General features: G+C 35.2%; 1 protein-coding gene across 1 annotated transcript in view; it reads left to right on the forward strand.

Moving 5' to 3' along the window:
- Positions 1-26,640, forward strand: part of LRMDA (leucine rich melanocyte differentiation associated) — a 696,410-nt gene that overhangs the window by 387,942 nt on the left and 281,828 nt on the right. The window contains exons 4-5 of the mRNA XM_075505150.1: positions 4,032-4,166; positions 13,912-14,038. Coding sequence (XP_075361265.1) covers positions 4,032-4,166; positions 13,912-14,038 — 262 coding nt within the window. The remainder of the gene's footprint in view (positions 1-4,031; positions 4,167-13,911; positions 14,039-26,640) is intronic.

The following is a 26,640-nucleotide window of genomic DNA, read 5'->3' on the forward strand; positions in this document are numbered from 1 at the left end:
TGAACCCACCATAGTACTATATTTTACAAGTAATTCTATTGCTAATGTCTCAGCGTTGCTGGTACCATTTGTTTTTCTGAACAGAAAACATGGTGACATGGTTGCGTATGCTTGTGCATATGTATGCTGTGAACAGTCTACTGTAAATATGCATGTGTGGTATACGTACATGTAACATAATGAAGAGGCTTTAAAAAGTTGATCTGAGTATGAGATACACAGTTCTTGTAAATGTTTCCCTAATTTAAAACTAGAAATAGTGCAAGAAATCAGTATAGTCTTTTGATGAGGATAAAATTTTGAAGTATGTCAGTATGTTTCTGTTAATTATTCATGGAGACCAGGTTGTGTCTTTGGAGGGGACCATTGTTGTATAATTGCTGACAATTAATGTTTTAGCTTGTGACCTAAAGAGCTGAAGAGTTTAAAATTTTTATTGTTACGAATTTTTATTTTAGTCAACGTCTGTTAGAAAGGGAGGCATTAATAGACTGGTAATGATGACACTGTTGAATTAAGAGATGAATTGTTATACTAAGGCACTTTAATTGTCATAAAGCGACACTTTAAACCAGTTTTCAAACAATAGACTATAGCGTAAGTATTTGCATCACTGCTACATAGTCACCTGGTGACCAGTGACACTGACTTCAGAAAGATCAGTCCAGGGCTGTTGTCACAGAGCTTTAAATAAATAAATATTCACTAGCACTGTCCATGGATTTAATTGTGGCTTTCATTTTGGGAGAGAAAGGAGCTGAAATTGGTCTTAGAAATGGCACAGCAGGATTTTGCAGCTCTTTGACTCTGATTACACCAATATGACACTCCTTAGGCTGCAACAATAAACCATAAAAAGGAAGCTGGCAATAAAATTTCAGACGTGCTTTTGATTTTCTCCCTCTTTATTTTCCTAGCATTGTTTTAGAAAGACTTTACACTTTTAGTGGCATCGTATAGTTCCAGTATTGTGATTAAAATAAGTATATGACATGCTAATTAACTAAACAGTACACCAGAAGTGCACCGTGACTTATGACTCATCTCTGAGAAACACTTAATCATGAGAATTTGAACAAGATATCATTTATTTTTTCCTACGTGCTTTGTAAAACATAACTGTGATGGCAGGTGGATGAGGCTTCTTGGAAAAATAATCTGTACCTTGCATTTTGTTTCGTTTTTTAGAGGGATGAGAAAAGATAGTTAAAGTCCTAAAGGATAGAAATTTTAATTATTTTATTTATGATGTAACTGCTGATTCTGGCACAAAAGGTTGACTATCATAAGCCACAGGTTGGTTTGTTCTCAAGTGTTGCTGGTGTCCTGTTATTTTTGGGCTCTCCAAGCCTGCAAAGCTTAATCTTTTCTATGAATTAGTGACCTTCTACTTTTGAGGTGATTATGTCTGATTCTTGGGGTTTGTCCTGCACACGTTTCTGGTTTTGTTGCAGGTGAAACTGAAATAATGCTAGGATGCTAAATATCTATTTCAGGAGAGGGAGATGAGTAAATGATAACAAAGAAAAGATCTGGCGAGTCTCATGCAGAACTGCATGGTAAGAGGTCTGTGTATGATTCCTGGTCATCCTTGCCTGAGATAATTTTTAGAGGGGTGTTTCTGCATCTAAAATCAATGCTCAGGGTTTAGATATGAGATACTAGAATCTAGACACTAATTTCCAAATCTGGGGAGACTTAGATTTTTGAGATGTAGATTATCAACTACTGTTATTTATTTACCCAAGACTCTTAGTGAATTGGGTGTCTCTCCCTTTTGCTTTCCGTAGGACTTTGATGAAAAGTCTTACACTTTTTCAAATCTTGCACTGCTCTTCATCATTACATATCTAAGTACCTTTTGATATTTGCCCCTAAGTCTGCATGGTCAGGTGGGAGTTAGAATACATGTCATACTCCACATTCAGCAAATTGTTGGGGAGAAAAGCTTCTACCCCAGAAAAAGCTCTACTGAATTGACAAGCAAAAATTCTGCATGTTTACTGCATAGAAGAAGCAAAAAGTTTGGGGTTGTTTTTTTTTTCCTTTCGATAGGAAATGGCCAGATACAATCTAAGCCTTGCAATAGCTAAACCCCCATGTGTGATTGCTGTTATGGAAATAACTGTCTTTTGTAATAATTAATTATTTCTCTCAGGGAACCTTTTTGCAACTTAAGCAGTCCTGTAAGAAATTAAGTGTTTCTCCTGGCTGAGGGAGGGTGCCAGATTCAAGCACTTCTCTAACGATCTTAGGAAATTTTTAAAAAGCCTTTCACTTGAACGTGTGTAGAAAACCAGTTTGTGACCTTCCCATCACAGTCACATACTTCCTGAAAGAGCCATGAAAAAGTTTATGTATGTGTTTGAGGTCCAGATATGAGAAGACGAGAATTAGCACCAGATTTTGATTGGGAATTCATCCTGGCTAACAAAGAAGATTTATATCATGTGGTGCTACAAAAAGACAATTTTTCTTACAGTCTGGTTGATTACTTACTGGTGTATAGCATTCCATAATGTGGCTTTGCCAGATTAAAAGTTAGCATTTTTACCTTTTTAATTAGTTCATAGAACTAATTTCAAACCCTCATTTTTCTCAGTCATGCAAAATATTTGAGTATGATTCCTCAGACCTTATGGGACAGAATATTAACTATGAGTGTAGATACACTGATTTTAATATATTAAAATTAGTAATTGTCAGCATGATCTTTGTGTGTTTGGAAATAAAAAAAAATTCAGGCTTACAAAAGGAAGACCACATTTTTAACAATGAAGCTGCTCTTTCCATTCTGTATTGCTTCTGTTGCCCTTAAGATATTGAGGTGAAGAAATAAAGTAAATTCCATCAGCTAAAAATAACAAAGATAACAGAAACACATAAATCAAGTATAAATAATAGCAACACAAGCGAACAGAGGATTTAAAATAGTTGCGGTCTCTAACAGCAGGAGTGGATAAAAACAGAGCAATGAAATACCCTTTAATGGTTTTGAATAATTATTACTATTGTCTAAGTCAGTCAATTTTTAAACATTGAAAACTTTTTACATGCATATGCATGGCATCTTTTTTGAGAATCATGCCTTTTTCTTTGCATGTAAATTGAAGTAAGTAAGAATGTATAGTTCAAGTCTTAGATACTGTCACACTATAACAAAATAATTTGCTTTATTTGATCAACTAACAGGGTGCAAATTGTTGAATATTGTTGTTGTGCTTAAACCTAAGCTGTGATTTCCAATATCACAGTGGTTAAAAGATAGTTTAACCTTTCTTTGCTTGTTTGTTTTAACATAGTTTACAATATTGAAGGTGTATCATCATTATTTATGTTCTGAGGAACACAGTTAAGGAGGAATTCCTCAGGAATCCTGAGGAATAAAAAGCCTCAGGAACACCAAAATATAAGGCTATTTTAATGAAAAATTTTATGCTTTACAAGACTTTTAAGCTTCATATATAAAATACTTGTAACACTGAAGTCTTAAAGTTGCACTTAGTGAAGCATTAATTCACATATACTAATTGAGTAATTACGAATGTGTGGCTGTGGCACTCAAAGCATCTATATGCTGGGAGTGAAAGTGGGTGGTTGTGGTTGGACTTTTTTTTTTTTTTTAAAACTCATTTTCCAGTGGGCTGAATATATTAGTGATGAATGTGCTGTGAAACTAACTGTTTGTTTCCATGCTGGAAAAGTTTCATGGCTCCAGCAATTGCTAGCCATTTTACCACACAGCATCCATCATTTTGTCAAAGTTTTAATGTTTTGTAGTGAACCACCTTGGAAAGAAAGGAGGAGAAAAGAATGACAAAACAGCCAAATTCTTTCATTCCATGCCAAAAAACTGACTGAAGTTTATCCCTGTTTGCCCTTGGAACAATTAATGTGACATTTTCCCGAATGCCATACTAAATTTGATTGTCAGTTATTGAAATGTATGTTTAAATCAGCAGTGATACAACTCTAAATGCTTTTTACATTAATGTCATTGAATCCTTAACCCACAACCTCTGACACATAACAGAATTAGAAAGCCTTTTGGACCATTTAGCTGAAGTTGTGCCCTCACTACAGTATCTCAGTTTGCTTGGAAACATGGCCTGCCCAAATGAACTGGTCTGCAAAGAAAAGGATGAAGATGACTACCAGAGGTACAGGTTAGTGTTTTAATTTGTAGATATGATAAAGTATGTCAGTTTTGTTTTATTGCTGGAAAAATATTGAACTAAAACCCACTCAGAGTCTCAAACAAACATCTACTTTATTCTGAAAGCATTGTGGCATATTCTGCCATGAAACACCTGGGAATTTGAGTAACCCCATTTCAGCGAGTTCACTCTCAGGAACCCTATTTCAAGAAATTTTTCAGTGCTGTATAGAACACGTTTGAGTTGAGCAAGTGTGCATAGGATTTCCTGAATGTGGGTGCTCATATGTGCCTACTTATGGCTTTCCTTCTTTAAGGCCAAGGTAAGGCAACATTTACATACATTAAGGGTGACAGTCAATTAAAAAAAAAAAAATCACTACACTCAGATAGCCAGTTGCATTGTCTTCTGCTAACATTCGATTTAGGTGATGAGTTTCTTCTACTACAGTTATCAAGGCACTATTAAAGAACACATAAGAAAGGACTCCTTCTGTATTGTACTGCTTTACTCAGAGCAGTTAGTGTTTAGATTCAAATAAAAAACCCCAAACTATCTCTATAATATAATTCTAATGAGCTAGACTACACAGAAGGTCATCTGGAAATTTTATATGGAAGCCTGATAAAATACTATATGTCCAGTGAAATTTTGCTAAAAATTACAAGGGTTATTTTTTAAAAAAATAAAAATACTTGTGACTGACGATGACTGAGTATAGATCCAAAACTTACAGAATGTCTGCTGAAGTGACATAATTTTCACAGCTATAACCTTTAGGCACATGAGATACTGATTATAAAAACAAAAAAAAGTCATTGTCATTGGATTTACTTTTCCTTGCTCACATCTGATACAAGATTTCAGTCTTTGTGTGCTGGCATTTTTCACATCAGCTGAAAATGGCTGGCTGTGGCACATCAGAGCCAAGCAGCACTGGTCACCATGCTGCTGACCTTGCAGAGTCTGAGCTTACTTTTTGTTGGCAGATCAGCTGCAGTATTCAGAGTTTTATTATATAACTCTGATTTTATCTTCATGTAATCCAAACTCTGCTGTAGGAGTTAGTATAAGACAATACAAAGTGGTGGAGACGGAAAGCAGGTTTATGGGGAAGTGGCATGAATTTGATGCACCAGTTTATTGCTCATAAATGCTGTAGGTTGAAACAGCAGCACAGCTGTCCTCGGTGTGCATATACTTTTTCCTTTGTTCCAAATTTTTGAGAAGGATTTTTAGGTTATCATTAGCCTAAAGACTTTCAACTTTTGCATCTAGCTTAGCTGTAGCATTTAGGTTTTCACCAAGTAGAGCAGCCTAGATTTAATAAAATATTTTCCCATTGCTTTCACACTTAAGTGGAAGGTATGCCTACTATCCAGCTTATGAGAGTCTAATAGTGCTGTCTCTTTGTAAATTTATGTGACATTTGCGCTAGAGAATTGCTTAAAAAATGAATGATATTTCTACAGTTTACTGTTTTTCACTTTAAGTATGTTTTCTGACAATATGTCTCCTATTAATCATTTAAGCAAAAGTAGTACGTTAAAGGAACCATTCAGAGGCAAGAACCCATGGTTCATTTAGTGCTGTCTGAAAAAATTCGTTATTGATTGACATCCTCTGTGGTTATGTGATGTAATATTTATAATATGTCACACAGCCATACATCAAAACAAGCATGTCTGTTGTTTCATTTCAATGCAAAAATGTTGATTTCAGGGAGGTCAAGGTAGTTTTAGGTCACATCGTGGCAAACCACTGTGTCAAAGTGTGAAGTGATTGTATTTATGCATCTGCTGGAAACTGCAGCATTGCTTCCATTTTCTTTCCCCTCACCTTTTAAAAAACCTGGGGTTTTTTTTTCCATATAAACTAGGTTAATTACAGCTCTTTTAAGAAGAAGAATGGACTTCTAATTAGTTGAATGATTTATTGTTCTGCTGCTATAGTGAAGGCTTCCTGATCCTTTTCCATAATTATTTGTTACATTATATGAAATGTGTTTGCCAGACAACATTAGACTCAAAAACCAAAAGCATCTATCTATCTATCTATCTATCTATCTATCTATCTTTAGGGGAATATATTTACCTACATGGTAGAACTGATTAAAAGTGCTCTGCTAATTTTACTCTGAATAGCTAATTCAGAGTTTTGAATCTTGGACACAACTTTTTTCTTCCTTCCTCCAAATGCACAGATTTATCTCACAGATTTAACAGCAGCAAACTCTCCCGAGTGAGAAAGTATTTGTATTTTATCAAATGTATCAAATGTACATATCAAATGTATCAAATCTCAAAAGCATACATTTGAAATGGCCAGTTTCAGAATTGTTTAATGGTTTGAAGTAACTTCTTTTTATAAGATTATTTTTTTGAGAAAATTTGTCACACAGAAAGCATCAAAAGATTGCATTTCAGTCAACCTGAATTATGTAAACATTTTGCTATACCATAAACTTTAACTGGTTTTGTTTTGTTCTGAATAGGAACTTCTTTTTGTAAATTTTTGCCGTGACCATTGGAACCACAGCTTCATTTTTCATTGAGCTTTAATTTCATTCCTACTGAGTTCAATTAGAGTTCAGGCTATTTAATTCCTCAAGCAGAAAGAGAAAGGTGCTAGAAATCAAAGCTTTACTTAATCTTCTCATTCCAACAAAATGAAAAGATCTGTAAAACCCCCAAAATCTCAGCCTTAAAAAAATGTGGAAAATCAAATTTTTTAAAACTCAAAGTCCAGTGATTTACTGTGATATTAGTAACAGAGATAAAAAAGTAATATTACATCTTTTAAAAATAATTAGGGTTTATAATAAATACTTGAAAAATGTATAAAACTATGCTTTTTGTCAAGAGGTTACTATGTGATTCCTTAGGTAATCCATTGGTGTACCATTTCTATCAATTTCAATACTAAAGCTTTTCCCTAGTTTTTCATTAAAAATAGGTTTTATACAAAAATATTGTTGTGACTTTTTCTCAAAGTAGTTGTTTTTTTTTTTTGTAAGAAACATAGTAACATTTGAATGGAATATTTTTTTAGAAAAAGAAAAAAAAAACCTATTTTTTTTTCCATCCCTGTTATTCTTCCTTACCTTTCAAATGTGTAGGAGAAGAAATTGATGAAAACATTTCTATGTTTGTTATTGGAATTTTTGCTTGGACAGGAAAAGAAAATTTAAAGTTCCCTTCTGCGGTATTTTTATAAGCAAACTTGTCTGATTCATTTTAAAAACGCATGGTTTTTTCCATCATTGTAAAATGGCTTTTGTTTCTTTCTGGGAAAAAAAAGTGCCATAAATTCTTACTTTTTATCTTATTTTTTAAGCTTTCTGTATTTGGGAGGTGATATTTTGTAAAGGGATATCTTGGGGGTGAGGGCAAGAGAAAGTAGAATATCTAAAATATAATGGTGATAGGAAAGTTTTAAAAGCTTGTAGCTTAAACAGGAAGCAAGAAGCACAGAAAAATAGCTTGCAAAACAGTGCGTCCTCTAAAATAACCTATTCTACAATCTCTACTTTGAAGATTGCATGAAAGCAAAGGTCATGACCCGGAGATCAAAGTAACAGAAGTCAACACAGTAATTGCTGGTTGCTTCTGTTGTACCCGCACTTGGTCAGTCCTGTGGGTGTATTGTTCCCCGTGAAAACTTCAAACATGGTGTTACTGAACTGTGAAAAATCATCTGGGTCAGAATGTATTACAAAGCATTTGCTAATGCTGCAGGTGACCTCACCTATTTTCATTAAAGCGATATGATTGTGAACGATGTATGCCATGTGTGAAGTTTTCAGTGCTTGTTCATTCTTCTTTGCTCCTTATTGACATTTCCTGGAATGATGCATTCATTAAGTGCTGTTGACATGGAAACAAGGGCAAGTGGAAACAAATGCCTGAGTTTATTTTAAATTAGCTTAAAAGTACATATACTAGATATGCTATCTTTAGCAGGGGGAGCAAATGGTGATAACCTTATGAAGTCCTCTTAAGATATAACAACAAGAAAGGAAGTGCATGCATTTTGTATGGATTAACTTTTCAAGCTACATCAGCTACTCCCATCCCACAGGTTTGATTCTGTGAAATGCTGGGTCCTCTTATAGCATTTTCAGTTTCCTTGCAGTTTTGTTTTGTTTCATTGTGGTTTTGTTTTGTTTTAGTGGTTTTTTTTTAATTGAGACAGAACCTACTCATCTATTTTAAATAGTCTTGTTATTGAATTTGTATGGTAATATAAATACATAAATACATTTTCAAGAAGCAATAGGAGACTAGAAGTCCTCACTCAGTAATGAAAATAATGCTAATATACTTGGTCAATATCAGTGAACTTACTGTTGAGGTTCTGTTTTAGCAGGAGGGATTGAAGTCTGTGGGACTTCTGTATATGTTTTTTATGTACTTCATGAGATGATTAGAGTATTCCCTTACATCTGTATAATCTGTGAATCTGTGCTACTTCACTGTTTGCCTTGTAATTTCTACAGTACCTGGAAGAAAAAACCCCTGTATTTGATGGACATTGAATAGCCATACAACTTCCACCTGAGATTAGCCACTGTAAGGATTTATGAGCAAGGGCTATTATACTGTTTTTGTTCAGCCAAATAAATTGAAGTCCATAATACCCCAAATTGCCCATACTAACACAGTAAGTCAAGACATAACTATAATTATTGTTACCTGTATAGAGAGATATTTTTCTAATTCATAGAGCTGTTTGCTACATTGAAGTAGAACAAAGGATGTTAAAGTATTAGGAGGCACTCTGGATTTCTGAGTGACTTGAGGGCCCCTCAGAATTACATGGTCATCACCAAGCAGTGCCAAGGTTGCACAGAGGCTATGTGATCCTCTAGCACACCTCATGCCAACATCATGGCCTCTGTTCTGGAAGGTGTTGGTTTAAGTTTCTGACCTGGCTTCCTTAACTCTGTGTTGAGGAAGTTTTGTTGCAGGTGGAAATTCTGCAGCCAGCTGCATGCTGTTTGGTGGGGTAAGGGTGGGGGTAAGGGTTTATCTTTTTGGTCATGCAGAAGAAACAATTATAGGAGATAATCTAGTTCAGTGCCATAAACACGTTTGCTCAATCCTTCTGATTTTTGTTTTCATCTCTCCCAATTTGAATGCTGATGTAACTTTGCCAACTTCAGGTTGTTTATTATTTCTAGTTTACAGTAATGTAACTGAGAGCATAATCAGCCCTTCAAAGTTTGAAATAGGTATATTATTTTTATGTTCTATGATTGTCAAAGAAAGGAAATACAATAGCATAGAAAACAGAAAAATGGAAGTAAACACTTGCTGAAACAAGGAGCGTGTTGCAGTTATGATACGGGTAGAGCTAGACATTTCAGCATTCTTCTGGGCAAATATTTCTCAATGTTTCAGTGCCAGATTAATTTCGTGTTTTAAACTTAAATATTGATTGTTATTATTTAACAAAAATAAGGAGTTGACATAAAAGTGATTTACACCTGTGTGTTTTGGATCAGGACTGACAAATTTCTTGCATATGTTTAAAATAGATTTGTTCCTTTCTTCCATGTGATCCTTTAAGGAACACTTACACATTCTCTTTGAACCCTTTTGCTTCACCTGTGAAACTCTCTCCTAAGACTGTGTGAACCATCACTGATTTTTTGGGGGTGAGGGAACAACCCAAGGACTATGTTTAAATAATGACTGTGACACAGTAGAGAACTAGAAACATACACAGAATATACCTGTAAGGTAACTGATAGGTCTTAGTTTCTGTGTTTGTAAGGCAGACTTAAGATGACAAGTCTGTGATTCATTAAAGGCTGTAGAGTAAGTCAGTATCAGAGACAGTTTTTCTTTATATTAAAACTAGAGTCATGTATTGTTTAATAAATAGCAATAGCTGATCTCAAAGCTGTCTTTGTTCTGTCCCTTTCTGAACTCCAACATGTTTCCTCAAAGGAAGGCTTTGCCCCCTTGAGCTTTTGCCAATGTCAATAGCAGCCGAATCCCAAACTCACAGCATTCCTTTGCAAATGACCTCTCAAGCCTGTCCCTCTTTTCCGATATCTTGACAGGTCTGTGTAAAAACTGTTAAAATAATACTAATCACATGCAAGACTTACAAAATTGTAAATGAATTGTTAATCTTTATTGTAATTTTCACTTAACTAAGGCTGAAATAACATGAAACGTGATATTCTCTGGTTTTTTTCCATCTCTGAGTGTTCCTGTTTGTGTGTGATAGATATCTGTTATTAGCTTATTTTCACGGGACTCTTGGCACTGGGAGTCAAGGTGGGTAGATGATTCTGGACAAAAGAAGATGCAACTTTACTTACATAGTTCATTTCCTTAATCCATCATGTATTAGAAGATCAGTTTACAGGCAGTGATAAATGGATCTCTAAGCACCTTCCTGTGTCTCTGGTTTTTTTTTTTTCTGTCTGGAGGTCAGCTTTATCCTCATCACTGAAGATAATAACCTTTTTTCACACCACTGCAAAGATGTTAAAACCCAGTAACAGCAGTCTCAGAACACATGGAGCAGTGCTAAGTTTCAAAATTATTAAAAAAAAGGGGGAGGGGGAGGGGGCAGGCAGGGAGACCCTGCCCCCCAACCTCTAACCTAAAATAAACCTTTCTAAACTTATAATGTAAAGTTTAGATGGATCTTTCTTCATTAAACAGCATTCCCTTAACTAGTGATTTTACAAGTCTAAAACGGGTGCCATGTGTCATGCAATTTATGGATTCTAGTACCTGCCATAAAGTATTTTATGATGGCTGCATTCTGTGTTATTAGTAGCTGTCTTTTTCTGCAGCCATTGGTGTTTGATAATAGTCTTAAAACACCCAAAATTACTTACCTGCAAGCAACATTCCAGATAGTCCCTGTTGACAGTTTGAATAAGTTTAGTGCCCTTTTGTTGTACTTTACCTTCAAAACAAACTGATTGAACCATCAATAGCTCCTGAAAGCTGACAGAGGCATGTCATCTGGTCTAACCCTCTGATAGTAGGTTATCTGTGGGAGTTAACCTCCCTGCATTGTTAACTGAAATGTTTTATGTACTATGCAACTTTAGGATACTGCTGTGATAACCTTAGTAACTAAGTCATACATCACAGTAAAGAGATTTTGTGCAACAAATAACCCTGGATTAAATTTACAAGGGTTGAATTGATATTGTAAAGTGTTCATTCCAGGGCTTTGGTAATCCTTTCCTGTATTTTTTATGGCAAACTTGAGTTACATTTAGATTGAAGCTGTATCTTCATATTTCTAGCTAAAATATATCCAGGAAGCCTGATGCTTTTCTTCAGCCATTTAATAAAAAAGTATTGTATTATTTTCATATAATATAGCTTCTTTTTATCCCACATTTAGTAAAAGGAATATGAATAAGTGGGATTGTATTTTGAATCACCTTTTAAAAGAATTAATCACTGATATTCCTTTGTTCCACTGGTGGCATAACCTTTATGGTACTTACTTTTTAATACTTGCTCTCCTTAAGGAGTGCAAGTTTTAAAAAAATATCAACCCCAAACCTGTGACTTGTGGTGTAGTTTACTGTTTAGTTTACGTGGGTAGGGTTTTTTATTTTGTTTTTGGAATTGACAAGTACTGGTGCTAATTCTGTTTTTCGAAGTGCAGTCAGGATGGCTTAAAAATACAAAAATACATTTGTATCAAGGAATGCTATTATAATTTTAAGCTCTTTTGAAATGATTGAGAGACTGACATTAGGGCTGTGATCCAAAGTCAGCATAGATGACAGTGCTGTCTTAGTCTGTTGTCATTTTTGTTGCAGCCTGCTTTTCAATGGCATATTTCATTCCATCATTAAACATTTGCTGATTTTCTAATACCGATGTTTTCTTCACCTGAATATTCATCTTTTCTCACCCTACACTTAGTGGGTGTCTTTACTCATTTTTAGCTTCACTCTTCTTCCCTCTTGACATATTGTTTCCTTCTGTACATGTCTTCATTTGAAAGAATCTGTTGTCATTAGAGCTTTTCTGCCAGTAATGCAAGATGGATAGTTTCTCCTTCACTGAAAGATAAGGACCAGCCAAATGCCAGGGAGGACTGGAAGGGCAGCCGGGAAGGCTGGGAGGAGTGTGAGAATGTGCCAGTCTCTTTGATCTGTAGCTGTTGTTTAATAAATGGTCTTAGGACACGTTCTGTTTTGTAAAGTGAGTCTCTTCTTCTTCTTCTAATATCATTGAAAATCATAGATTGAGGATTCACATTTAAATTGTCTGAACATTTCAGTACTGAGCATTTCCAGTTAGCTTCTTAACAATTTACGAAGCTGTTGCCTCAGAGGAAAGGTGTACTTGACGGAAACGTTTCTTTGCAGCACTAAATTTTGCTTGGTTGCAGAAGGGGAGTCTTAGAGCCTTTTTCATGTGTTTATCTGGTCTTGAGAACAGTATTATAAGATAACTCTTACCTTTTAAAACACGTTTTTGTGTGGTGTTCTTTTTCAAAATGTTATGTTATGCAGAGTTTTCTACTACTTTGATTTCTTCCTCCCAGTGTCAGAAGGGATTGGTATGATTAGGAGGCTCTCTGACTGACTGGAGTTTTATGCAAAGCAGCTAGGCATGGGGAACATCATCAATCACCTTTCTACCCCCTGCCAGGAAAATTCTGGCACTTCCCTCACTTTGCAATGTCTGCTTCACATTTGGTTGACTAAATGTAAATAACATGTACTTGAGGTGGTTAGATATTTTCACTTGCCATGGTTGCGTGCCTTACTTTGTTTGTGATCTGCCACGTTCTCTCCCTCTGCAAGAAAGGAGCCAATGGTATTTTTTTTTTGAGGCTAAAAAGCTGCTGTACTTTGAGTAAAAAGGAAAAATAGAATGTAGTACTGATGGATCCTAACAAGAACTTTGAATTCTTAAAATATTTTTCATAAAAATAGTCTCTTCCTGTGTGCTTCTGCATTTAATCCTAAGCTGGGATCCATATGCCATAAGGACACCTTGTCTCTCTGGTAGGACCAAATTGGAATTCTCCTTCCAAATGATGCCTGTGTCAAAATGTAGTCCTGGAAAGCAGAGACCAGGAATAACTCTCCATGCTTTCTCTTGACAAATTCTTTTTATAATGTTGTTTTGAACACTGACATACACTTCTTTCAAGATTAAGGATGGTGTTCTTGGATGTATGGTAGAAAACAAATTACACTCCTCCCTGATTTGCTGTTCACATGTCTCTAATGTTGCCAATCATTGTGGTTTTAGGAAAATATAATAAAAATCTGAAGAAATGTTGGCAAATGAAAGTTTTCTGAGAATTCTTTCAGAGAAGATAGCTGGCAGTTTCCCCTGTCTCCGATTGGTTTTCCCCTGCAATGTGGGATGGAATCTTTGGAATCACTCAAAAGTCCTTTTTCCAAACTGGCAATTCAAAACAATTTCCAATTTACTCTATTTCTAGGTATACTTTATACCTCATTAATACCTATAGAGAACGTACATGCCCATGGTGATAATTTTCTTATCTGTTTGATCCACCCAGTATTAAATTGTTATGGGCAGCCTACAACAAGCTTCATTTGAGAGAGTAAAGTAAGTATAATAACTTTTTACATAAGATATGTTGCATGAAAGAGGTGAACAGAGAGAGGAAACAAAGGCTGTTGATGTTTATTACTGTTATTTTTTAGTCATTTAGTCTGTGAGTATGTCTTTGTTTATTACTGGATTTTAACTGTGTGCATTTTGCTCTCTGTCAGATATTTTGTCCTGCACAAATTGACAAACCTGAAATTTCTTGATACTCGGAAAGTAACCAGGAGGGAGAGAGAGGAAGCCTTGGTAAGAGGTGCCTTCATGAAAGTGGTTAAGCCTAAGGATGCTAAGGTAGGAGAGTAAATGGAAGAAGTAACAACAATGTGATTCATTAGCACTGTTTTAAGATAACTCCAAAACCTTGGTTGCGTCTTTCACTAAAGTAACAGACAAAACCTTTCAAATGAAAGGACTGGTAAATGTGGTCAGGTGAGGGACAAAAGCCTTAGTAATTTTTCTGTGGCTTAACATCAAACTTTACTGTACATCTGGTTAATGGACTGTGGTTATGTTATCAAATTTCTGGTTTCCAACTTCTGTTTCATGTAACAAAATAACTAATATGTGTCACTGATCTTAAAAGAATATTTTTACCCTGTCTAAAGATATGTAACAACTGTGTGATACGCTTTTGTGAAAGAATGCAATTTTTCTGACAAGTTGTCCCCTGCCTTGTATGTTAAACACAAACGTCTATCGCAGAGCTCACACCTATGGTGTTTATTGGCTTTTAGTGGACCAGCTGATTCTAATTTTGTAGGATGTTACTTAATGTGGTGTCCTGCTAATAAGCATTGACAACATCAGAGAGACAGTTTCAGTAATCTGAGCTTTTGATACCACTTGCGTCAACTCTGGGCATCTTGCATACTGCTGATGCAAACAGAATGTGAATTCTCCACCTTACCTTCTTTTTCCGTTGTTGATCAATACACAATAACAGCAATCTGAGCTACAGAGTGTTGTAGTGCTGCAGATCTTTCTTAAAACTCCACTCAAGTTTTCAGTCTACTTGCTTTCTGTTTGCTGTTTTGTTCTCTAAAATATACCATCAATAATTTATTGCAGATTTCCAATAATGCTGAATAATACTGTAGCAGTTATGGAAATGCACTGTTTGGTAGCATAACAGTGTTGCTATATAAATGCATTATCACAAGTACAATTGCAGTGCATAACAAATTAATTCAGACTGATTAATTTATAACTACTAAAATGTTAACCATTCTGATATAAGCATAGCTTTGATATATTGTTTACCACTGCCTTTAGTTATTTCAGCTTCATATATGTAATAAATGAAATTATTTCTAAGCTGTTGTGGATATCTTATTCACAGCAAACCATCTTTGCTGAAACTGGCCAAATGCAACAGCTGAAATGTGTTAGATATAGCACACATATGTTGTCTTCTTTTATAATTCTTCTTATCTAATCAGATTTGGGACCTGGTGAAGTTTTTTTTTTAATTTTACTAGCAATTAGATTTTTCATTTAAGAGTCTGCTCTTTGCATTTTAACCAACTTAATAGTGTAAGAGAAGAAAAAAGTGTCTGTTTCTTAAATTTGAAGTTCCTTTTCTGGATGAAACCTCTTTTTAAGTCAATAGCTAAGGGTAAATTACTTTACAAATGTAGGGATAATATCTTTATCTTTTATATCTGTAATTGAACCTTTTGTATATTTTTGAATTATTTACCCACTAAGTCTTATGATAAAGCATACATTTACTTCAGCAAATTTGCAGAAGGCTCAAATTTACTGTTGTTATTGCCATACTAAAGGTTTTTTTTCTTCTTTATAAATGGTTTGGTACAAATTACTGATGGTAAAATCATTGTAAATGCTTTTCATGGCATGAATTAATGCTTCTTAAGGTGCTACAAAATTACCCTCATCATACAATATTATATACATATTACAGAAGTGGCTAATTTAAAATAAATATTAAATTGGATGCAGAACAGATATTATAAACCTCTCAAAATTGTTTTGAATTTGTGCTTGTTTCCTAGGATATTCATGCTTATAGTACGCATGCATGCAAACTTTTTATGTCTGAGAACACTCATAGAGTCCTCTCTGCATATATGTTTTCAGATGCAGATATGTATGTATATAGCTATGTATAGCTATACTCAGACCTAACAAGCAGCATTCCTCTATATATCACAAAGATGATGTGCACAATAACTGTACTTTCAAATTCTATCATATGTTATATATTGAATACATAATGTCTTTTTATTCTTCAGTGTTCAGGTTTCCTGAATCTTGTGCTGTCTGTTCATCAGTTCCCCTCCTATATAGTTGTTGAGATTTTTTATGAGCTTCAGCCAAATTTAACAGACGGCTAGTGGTAATATATTCCAAGCTTTCTGAAACTAATTAGAGGAGAACAGATCTTGATCCAAACTAAGAGGAAGACCGCAGCACATCCAGTATTGGTCATCAGAAAAACTCCTTAAGAAGTTGACCTAGTGATATAAGACCCTGCTGATAGTGAACTTTCTAAGAATGTTTTTTTCCTTCCCCCTAAGGTAGTAACCACTGTGTCAGCCTATGCTTGTCAGGAATGGAGTTGGAGTGATTAGTATTTATCTTGGTGGATGCCACATGGAAATGTTGTTCTGCCAGATGTAGTAACAACAGTGAGCCTATCAGACTTGCTTTTTCAGAAAAAAAACCCCAAAATCCTAAGTTAGGTGGTTTTTTTTTCCCCCATTATGATAAGCAGGAGATGGTATGGCTTATTCAGCATAAAAAGCAGACTGATGATCTAAAGAGGCTGTGATGTGGGGAGTTGTTTTCATTTTAGTCTTGACATGAAGTATTTGGGAGAGCAAAATACCCCACCAGGAAAAAATACACAAAATGAGAAGAAAAGCAAGAAATTTCCATCTGACTAGCTTGTGTTTACTCAGATGCAAAAGTATCTAGCAATCACCAGTCATCACTAAGTCATAAATATTTTATTCTGTATAAGTTTTTTTACTTTCATTTTTCCCAATTTTTTCATTTTTTTTAACAGAAGACTGTACTTTCTTGTGCTTTGCTTCATTTCATCCTTTGTTTAAAATGCATCTGTTTGTGATATGACTGTCTTATGGAAAGATGCAGTCATTTATTAGAAAACAGTTTAATGTTACAATGCAGTGTTCCATCTCGCTATGTAAGTGAGCTAAACTTCATTATTCTGTGATATTTATGTTTTCTTTTGTCAAAATATTGAACATTGTATCATGCCTGATTTTAATAAAGATTGGCTAAGCCCGGCTGGATAAGAGGCATTGAGCCAGATGAGGAAGCCTTGTTTAATGACCAGACCATGACCTCATTTCACTGGCATAAGTGTAGATCAAAGTGGAAGATGCCTGTCCAGTGTGAAGTGTGTTTCGGGGCATGACAGCACTTCACATCAGAAAGACAGCTCAAGAATACGACAGTCAAAATTGCTTAATTATGTCCCAGCTTTGTAATTATTCATCCCTGCTTCCACAAAGAGTACAGTTGTCATTTCTTGACATAATTATTTAAAACTGTACCCTTCTTTGGTTTATAGGTATATGAATTGTGCTTGCAACTGTTTCATCTTTAAAACTGAGAGATGCAAAACAGAATGCGATTTGAGAATACATTTTAGTACTCCATATTTTTACTTTGCATATGATATAAATAAAATGAAATTATGACGTATCAAAGCAGATCATAATTTCATATGTTAAAGGTCTATATTCATGATCATTTAATCTAGATGATAAAATGTGGACATATCCATTATATCTAAAGTGTGTTGCTATGCATAGATACACACTGTCGTAGGTCTCTTTAAATATAAATTTAATTGCTTAATACTGGGTCAATGCACTTGCTTTTATGAAATACATATATTTCCCAGTATTTTGCAACCCCTCTGCCCAACAACTGTTTTTTAGCTTACTGCATTTTTAAGATTAACATTTTTATCAGTTATATTTATAGTGGCAAAAGCAAGCAGTGTGCATTTGGTCACATGTAACATTCTTGCAGCTTATAGGACTAAACCATCAGAGGGTATCCATGGGTATACTTCCAAGTAACTGATTTAATATTATGTGGAGTTATTCTGCTTTCTTGCAACTTTAACAAGAGCATCTTGTCCACTGGGTATAAAGGAAATACTGTACAACAAAAGATGACAGTATAAGTGTTTTGAATTTCCCCCCCCTCAGATGCATTGTTTTCATCACAAGTTATAATTATAAAACCTGACATAGCATTTGTTCTCTAAGGAACTGAGATGGAGACACTTAAGCAAGTCTAGGAGACACTTAGGCAAGTCTAATATCTGCATTTCACGTAATTGAGTGTATGTGATTCTTGCTCACACCATTACTTTGGAGAGTAGAGGGACATTATTTTATTATGATAGGAAGAGTAAATATTTAGGCAGTACAGCTTAAGAAATAAGGTGAGGTAAAATCTAGTGTTGCTTTCAGATCACTGTCAGTATTCTTGTGTTTAAGCTCGTAGGAGAAGCTCATTATCCAAGTGACCAATGCTGATATATGCTTTTTCAAATTCTATCAAAATAAGATGAGGCATAAGGAGTGATTTTAGTAATTTTTGTCCTTAACTATTTAATAAGAATAATATTTTTTCTTAAATAGATATATCCTATCTGCTTCCAAGAATTTAGGCAAGGTATTTTTGCTAATGTATCTCATGGACCTTTTTCCCCCTCCCCAAATTAGGAAAATGGGACTGGTTTTAAAATGTAAATAAAAGGTGATAGATAAACCTTTGGAGAACATCTGCATTGCCCACAATTTTTTTCCTTTTACCAGCACCATTGTGTAGAGATTTTGGCTTAGGAACTTACAGCATTTGAAGTAGATGTAGAGCAAAGGGCTTTTAAAGTGTAAAGAATCATTGTGTCAATGAACTGCTAGCTAGTAAGATACCTCTTTGAGAGAGCTTCTACATAATAGGGTTTCTTATCATCCAGATGTCAAGGTTTCACGTACTAAAACAGAACAAGGTCACGAATTTAAGACTCCAACCTAGACTGCGATGCAGTAAATAATATTGACTTCAGAGAAATTGTAGCAGTCATGCTACTATTTGGCACACTGAAGTATCCATTTTGCTCTTTGGAAAGTTTAAGTATTTTAAGCAAGAGTCCATAACATGATTGGCTCATAATCCCCTAATGACTCATCAAAATTCAGAATAAAGAGTAATTGAAAAAAAATGCCAGAATTTATATTTCTATGTATGAACACTTTGGCAGTTTAGAAGAAAACATTGGTGAGTAGGATCTGCCAGATACAAGAGTCGTACTTGCTAGAACCAAGCTGACAGAGCTAAGTTCAGTCATTTAAAAATTTTCATTTTTAAAATCCCATTATCTCAAACAAATCCCATGATCCAAAACAAACATAAGAAAACATACCCATATAAAAATTTTATGAAATAATTGTGTGTGAATAATATTTGCATATTTTTTTCTAGACTGGTGGATTGTACTTATTTTCTAAAACTGGGACATGACATCTTGAACTAAGCCTTTCTTTGGCCTGCAGGGGAATAGGTATGGTGATTAATGTGGGAGAATAAGAAATAAGAAAAGCATTGTGAAATTCCAACATTAAAAACTGATGAAGGTGTTGGAGAACTGAGAGGTAACCTTAGGTTTTTCCTTCTGTTTTCCGATTCCTTATGGTACACTGATCCACATTTTCATTTTTTAATTTGATTTGGAAGTTTAGATTCTTGTATGTTTGCATTATCCATTTAGTTGAAACGAAGACAGAAGAAACTTTTGGATATGATCCAATCCTTGAAACATCAAATAGTATTTTCTACCTCTCTGTCTCTGAGAATATCTGTATGTCCTCTTGATAGTCACATTGCAATAATAGCCATCTACTTGGTATGTGTATGTGTGCGTGAGCTCACCACGAAGCACAGTGAATCCAGAAATGGAATATGAGCTGTGATATTCATAAATTCAAGAATACTTTGTTCAGAAGACTTTAAAAAGGTCACTAAAGCTGTCCTCAATTTTTGTAGCAACAAAAAAATCAATTCCCAAAATATGGATATGTCTTGATTCAATGTTGAGAGATAAAATCTGCTATCACATCTCATGGTGTTTGTAGGGTAAATTAGTGACATGAGATTTTAAGAAATGGGAAATCTAATTATTGTAGCTGTGCAAGTGATAAGGGGCTTAAGGGTGTGACTGAAAGTTATATACTAGACTAAAAAGCAGAAAGCTGGTAGTTCATCAAATTGCTAATGAAGTTCTGTAGAAGACACCTGTGAGACACTGTGAAGAATGATATGTGGACCTGTGAACATACAGTTACAGTATATAAGGATACGGATCAACAAGCAGTGCTGCTGTAGTTTGGATCTTGCCTAGTATGTAGTCTTTGGATGAAATAATTCAGTAATTAGCAATATGTGATAGCTGCTTTTACATTTCCTTTGATTATATATCAAATTAAACGTGCACATGAAGGAAAGCCATAGACTCCATTCTTTGGTTCAAGTTATTGTGTAATAGATCCCACTGTCTTTGCATATGATCAATAGCAGACCAGTGTTGCACTTACTACATAGCATGTTGTCCTAGTGATGAAACCTAACAATAAACTTGATCTGGCTGTGAATTTGTGCACCATGTGAGGAAGCTCTTGCTCCTGGAAAAGGTGGAATTAATACCAGGATCTAGAGCAGTCTGCTAAGGCCAGTCAGTAAAGAGTTGCCTCCAAAGTGTCTTCAGGGGCAGCTGCGTTACAGCAAACTGAAAGGCAGGCTTGGGAAAAAGCAGCCAACAGAGGGAAGAGAAGGGTCAGTATCCAAAGAGGAAGCAAAGACAGTTATGATAGTAAAGTTGAAGATGGAAACCTGAGCTACAAAGAGGTTGGAAAGTAAGAAGCTTGCATGCAATACTTGAAACTGCAGGCTAAGACATTTAAAGGGACTCGATGGGTTTTTTGCTGTATTTTGTGTCTTCACATATGACAGGTCACATGATTAGAGAAAGAACCTCAGTCAGTAAATGAGAGAAAAGCAATGAGTTTAAACAGTAGGGACTAAGCTGCAAACTTGCAGCTGCTGAAATAGCGAAGGAATGTATTCTCTTTGCTTAGTCTGCTGTAATTCCAGCTGTCAGGAAGGAAGAATAGACACGTGTGGGTCATATGTGTGTTAGGGTAGGGGGAAAGACTCTTCTTCACTGTTTATTCTTGTGGTGATAATTCTTAAAAGCCTGATATATATTTCGTTCTTTGGGAAGGTATTATGTGTACTACATTTCAGTATTTAATTGCTATTGAAGATACAGAATGCAAAAGGTGATGTCTCTTTCCTAAAATTATTCCTTTAAAAAAAGGTATATGATTGTCATGAAGCCAGTGTCCTTTTAGCCATTAATGATCCCAATGCACTTTTCACATAGGAAGGGGTGTTACTTCTGGAGCCCTGGCCTGGTTCCAATTCAGGTAATTACATTCTGCCTCCATGGATTTCCCTGCAGTCTCAATTTACTAAGGCATTCTTCTCCACCTTCTGCCCTAAACTGTTATGTAGTGTTGCAGTGTGCTAGTTAACCAGCTGCTACTTTGCACCTGAAAGGTGTCTGTCTTCCAGTAGTAGTGAGCAAATTGATCCCTTTGTAAGACTTATTTAATATTTGTAAAGTACTTGGAGGTTCTCTGATGGATGGCAATACGCACTGTATATCATTAACACATCCATTTAATTGAAGAAGCTAGCATGACAACTTGTTTATTACTGCTGTTATTTTTTTGTTAATTTTTTTTTTCTATTTGTGGGTTCAGAATTATGGAAACTTCAATTATTAGATGCTGCAAGCATATGGTCTGGCTTTTGTCTTGTGATCAGCCTATTCAGTCTACTTAACAAAATGCCATTCAGCAGAATGTAATACTATGATATCAGACAGTAGGCAAGAATCATGATTGGTTTAAATTCCCAATGGATCAATATGGCTAGAATTTTATCCTATAAGTTTTGTTTGTTTTTCTTTTGGAAATGGAAACAATGCTGCTGTAGAAGCAGAGCTCACTGCATTCTTCTGTAGTTCCTCTTTTTAGAAAAACTAATGTAATGGATCTCATTATCAGATGACACCACTGTTAGGCATAGGAGTTGTTCATATGTTGCATTTTGTAAATAAAAAGAAAAAAAAATTGTATTTAATATGGCATTGGCAAAACTCTGGGCCAGCTTATGTCTGTTCGTTTGTTCCTATAGGCGAGTCTTTTTTTTTTTCCTGGACTTTGAGGCACTGTATGTCTCATGTACTCTCAATCATGTTGATGAGTCATTCCCATTGAAATAGTAGTAGTCTTAAGTGTGATGGTTAGAGTATACGTTAATTCCTAGCCATGAAACAAAGGTCCAATTATAAAATATTCTTTTTTTTTTTCCTGAAAGCTGCTTGTCACAGCAAGATTTCTGAGAGAGAAAATCAGTGGCAAACTACCACTACCAAAGAGTCTACTTGTAATTTTGTAAATGTGAAGCACCTGGTTCAAAAGTTGGAAAGAACTGTCATGGCTGAGTTTATATTTATTGCTTGTTTTGACTATGATTGGATGTCATATAGTTTTCACAGCAAGCTCTGCAGTGTGTATGTATGCTGTGTTAAGACCTGGCTTCACTGTTTCATTGACCCATCAAAAGGTCACTAGCTGGACCTTTTGACCACCAGCGGTCACAAAGGCCACTGCAAATGGAAACAAAAATGATTTGTTGTTGTGATCTTCTCAGTAGCATATCTTGCAGTAAGGGACAACATGCTATCAGGAAGATCATGATGTAAACAGAGTTGTATTTTACATTAACTTAACCAAGTTCATTGGCAACCTCCCTGGCAGAAGTTATACTGCATGGTTTTTAGAAAGGTGATTCTCGCATACAAAGCAACATCGTGTGAACTTTTAAATAATTTTTTATATCATGCTCTCACAATTATGACCTGTTCTTTCACACCAACTTATGTTGCCACGTAGTTTTATGGCTTGTTCTTTCACACCAACTTATGTTGCCATGTAGTTTTAGGTTGCTGATATTTTGAAGAAGGAAAAAAAAGCTAAAGGTTTATAGAGTTTTAGATAGTAAGATTTGTTTAATTGAACACCCATGTTCAATTTAACATCCATGAAATGAATAATTGCAAGTCGCATTATACAGATTATTATAATTGCTGGCATTACCTCTATGTGTACCCTTCTGTTTTTCAGTAGTCTCTTCTCTTGTTGGTAAATCCTAGGATCTAAATTACTGAAAGCTTCCCCCAGTGTTTACAGGGTAATTTTTCTGTATTTCATGGCACTTCTCTATTTCTCTGCTGTAAATTTCCTCCTTAATTCCTTTTGCCTTCTTCCCCAGTCCTTGATTCTTAAGAAGCATGGAAGCTGAACAGAAAGTATTTACTTGGAGCATTTTACCAGATCTTTGTGATTCAAATGACTATTCTTTTTTCTTCTTTTCTGCCTTGAAGTAATACTTTCCTTCATTAATGTAAATCTTTCAAGAAACTTTCTCTTGTGATGTAGCTGACATCTTTGTGGTAGTGAAGTTTCTATATCCAGACCAAAGAAATAAATAAACAAATAAGAAATAGAGTGCCTTCAACATGTCATTCTCTGCAAATTGTTATTCCCCTAGTATTTGGTTTTGCTTGCCATTAGCAAAATGGTTTTGGTTGCACAATGACATTTTTAATTATATCTATGATAATGCCATAGTCCCAGATTCTACAGAAGTGGATTTTGTCTTCCATGTGTTTCCTTTTGACATCAGTGGGATCGTGGTCAAAAAGAACAGTCTACAACGATCTGCAGGTTACAAGTTCAGGTGTGAAGACCTAAATTATGGCAGGGGACCATGTCTTCATCATATAAAATGTGGTGCAAGCACATCATATAGTGTCTTGTGTGAAATGAATGCTGGATTGTTTTTAGTGTTGCCATAGTCAAATTAGATGGATGGAATAAGAAGACAGGAACAAAAGGGGAGGTAAAATGAATGCACCTGGTATCAGCTAATATTTCTAATCACTTTGGAAACAATGCAAGTACCTAAAAATAGCAGTCTAGTGCCATTTCAGATACCCTAAAGTATACAGCAGGTCCTTGTAGGGATGGCAGATAAGTATCTATGGGAGATGCAAGCTTTTCTGGAGCCACCATGGGAGGCCAGGCCCAGGTACTGTAGGGTGGCTAAAATGGCAGTAGAAGCTTGTGTTTAAGCAGCTGAATCCTGCCTTTCCTGTTGCACTAAAAGAGAGACCGTGTGCTGCAAAATATTGATAGGTCAAGAACACCAGAACATTATAATAATAATCCTCCCCTGCACTAACGTCAGCCAGAGTGTGGTCCAAGAGGCACATACGACTACTAGTGATGAGGTCATCTCCTAAAAGCTCAAGCATATCGGTCATTCTCTCTTCGTTAATGACTAAGAACATGAGTAATTTGTAGCTGGTTTATGAGTTATTTCAGGAAAAAGAATTAATAATTTGTTTTCAGAGAAGGACTAATATTCCTCACCCTTACCAGAAATGTATAGGCCAAAGGGATATTTTGTAAGAAATACTGAACTTTTTTGCCTAATGAGTTTCTAAAAGTGCTCCCTTTGTCAAAGAAAAAGGACGCAGCACAGTTTCATCTGCTCCCTTAAAATCATATTGGACTTACAGATTCTGGTTCCAGTTTCTGAATGTTAGTTGAACCTGATGCTAAGCTCATCGTGTTAAAATACAGGGAGAATAATTTTACTGAATTCTGTGCCTGGTTGCAGAACACAGTGCTAATTATAGCTTGTCCTAATCAGGCTGGCCATTGAAAATCTTACCAGTTTTGAACAAAGCAAGAGATTTTCAGTTGACTTCAGGGGCAGTGCAATAGTCTTTATACAGTCAGTTTGCACACCTGGAGTCTTTATTGAGCTAGGTGAAAGGCATACACAAACTCATCCTGATCCAAGTACCCTTTAAAATTCTTAAGAAATCTTCCACCAAAATCATGTTGTGATTTCTCTAAAGTTTGAATTCTCATTTTTTCTTTTTTTTTTTTTTTTCCTTTTTAAAATTTTTCCTGTCCACTTTACAGACCAATGTTTTAACTTTCTTGAAAACCTTGACTGAAGAGCATTTTGCCCATCTTGCAGACAATGGAGCTGACATGAAACATTTAAGATTTGGTGACTTTGGTTACACATCATTGTTTCAGGGGAAAATGAGGGGTTCATTGTGTGGATAAAAAGCTTGTGACTGAGCGCTGGTGTTCTGTTTGAAGGAATTAGTGAGAGTATAAAGCTTTTGCAGTAAATTGTTGTCCTAATTTATCTTTGTTATTCACAGCATCCAAGGACAAAATGTTCATAGGAAAACATACAAATTGTAATCAGCTCTGCCATTAGGAACTTCTCTGATAGATAAAGAAAATTTCAATCACATTTCAAAAATGGCATTGCTTTGAATCCTGTTTTGTGAATGATCTGTTTTGGAGCTAGGGTTTCTGGTGACTTTAGCAGGCAGGGAATCTGTCGTTAACTTATGTGCATTTAATTTTTAAGTGTATTTAAGGTATGCTTCAGTTTTAATGTATCAAATGTCATTATATCAAGGCACCTAGTAAATGCATGTGCGTTGTCCCAAAGATAATTCATTTCTTTTTCAACCTTGGTGGGGGTTGAAAACCTTAGGCGTTCTTTCTTGTAAAAGAAACTGTGGGATATTTGCTTAATGATTAAATTACAATTGCCTTTGTGTTTCTAATTTATGAGCTTGAAGCAGAAGGAGATGAAGTTTTCTGTTATGTCAGTACAGCAAACTATCCTACATAGCTTACTCTGGCAAGTTTCATTAGGAAATGTATCATTTGGGTTAAAATAAGAAGTAAATCCAGGATTGAGAAATTAAGACTTTTTTTCTTCTTCCCACATTGTAAGACTAAATATACAACTTTGTTCATGTAACGGTTACAAACAGTTCACTGTGTAGGCCAAATGCTCTCTAATGCAGTAAAATTAAGAAATAATATGCTTTGAAAGTGATTTATGAGTGTGGTTAAACTGCCAGATTTACAAAGAAATAGTTCAGATCTTGGGAAGCCTCAGGAGTCACGTCAAAAATGAATTTGACCATGATTTAAACTGCTACTTTTCTTACATGACATTTAATATGTGTACTTTGGAGGCCCATATGTCTTTAATAAAATAGCATTAAGTTTTAAATATGATATGAATGCAGTCAGTTTCTAAATTCATAACCTTTTCCACAACTCCAAAATGCTAACCAATAAGGGAGTCATACATGCAATAAAACATAAACCTTAGAAAATAGTTTTTTATTAGAATGGTTAGACAGTTGGCAGCTGTGTTGTAATGTAATAAATACATGCAGCCAATGTGGGTTTATCAGTCTTTGTTTACACTGTAAGCAACTGGGACCAGACAACTAATTATAACTGAGGACCAAAGGTCATGAAAAGTATATTTTGTCCAGTGAATGTGTACTTGCTAGGTGAACCTTATAATGCTAAGAAAAGTAATTTATTAAATAAGAAACACTATAGTATGCTTCCCAGCTGAATTTGTCTGAGAATATAATGTTTATTAGACAGTCACATACTTTAAGACTGTTCTGAAGTACTAAGTATTTCAAAAATTATGAAAAGACATACACAGTTTACAAAGGATTTCAATGTTTAGCAAAAGGTGGCCAAAAGAGTTCAGTGTTTTGTGAAAACAGATATATGGGAGTCTGGTATATGCTGAAGTTTATACTCAATAACAAAAGAATGTTAGCATATTTTGAGGGGTATTTCTTTGCAATGTGAGGTATTTTATTAATTTCGTTAAAATAATGT

The sequence above is a fragment of the Mycteria americana genome, chromosome 6 (assembly GCF_035582795.1).
Source record: "Mycteria americana isolate JAX WOST 10 ecotype Jacksonville Zoo and Gardens chromosome 6, USCA_MyAme_1.0, whole genome shotgun sequence".
Lineage (NCBI taxonomy): Eukaryota > Metazoa > Chordata > Aves > Ciconiiformes > Ciconiidae > Mycteria > Mycteria americana.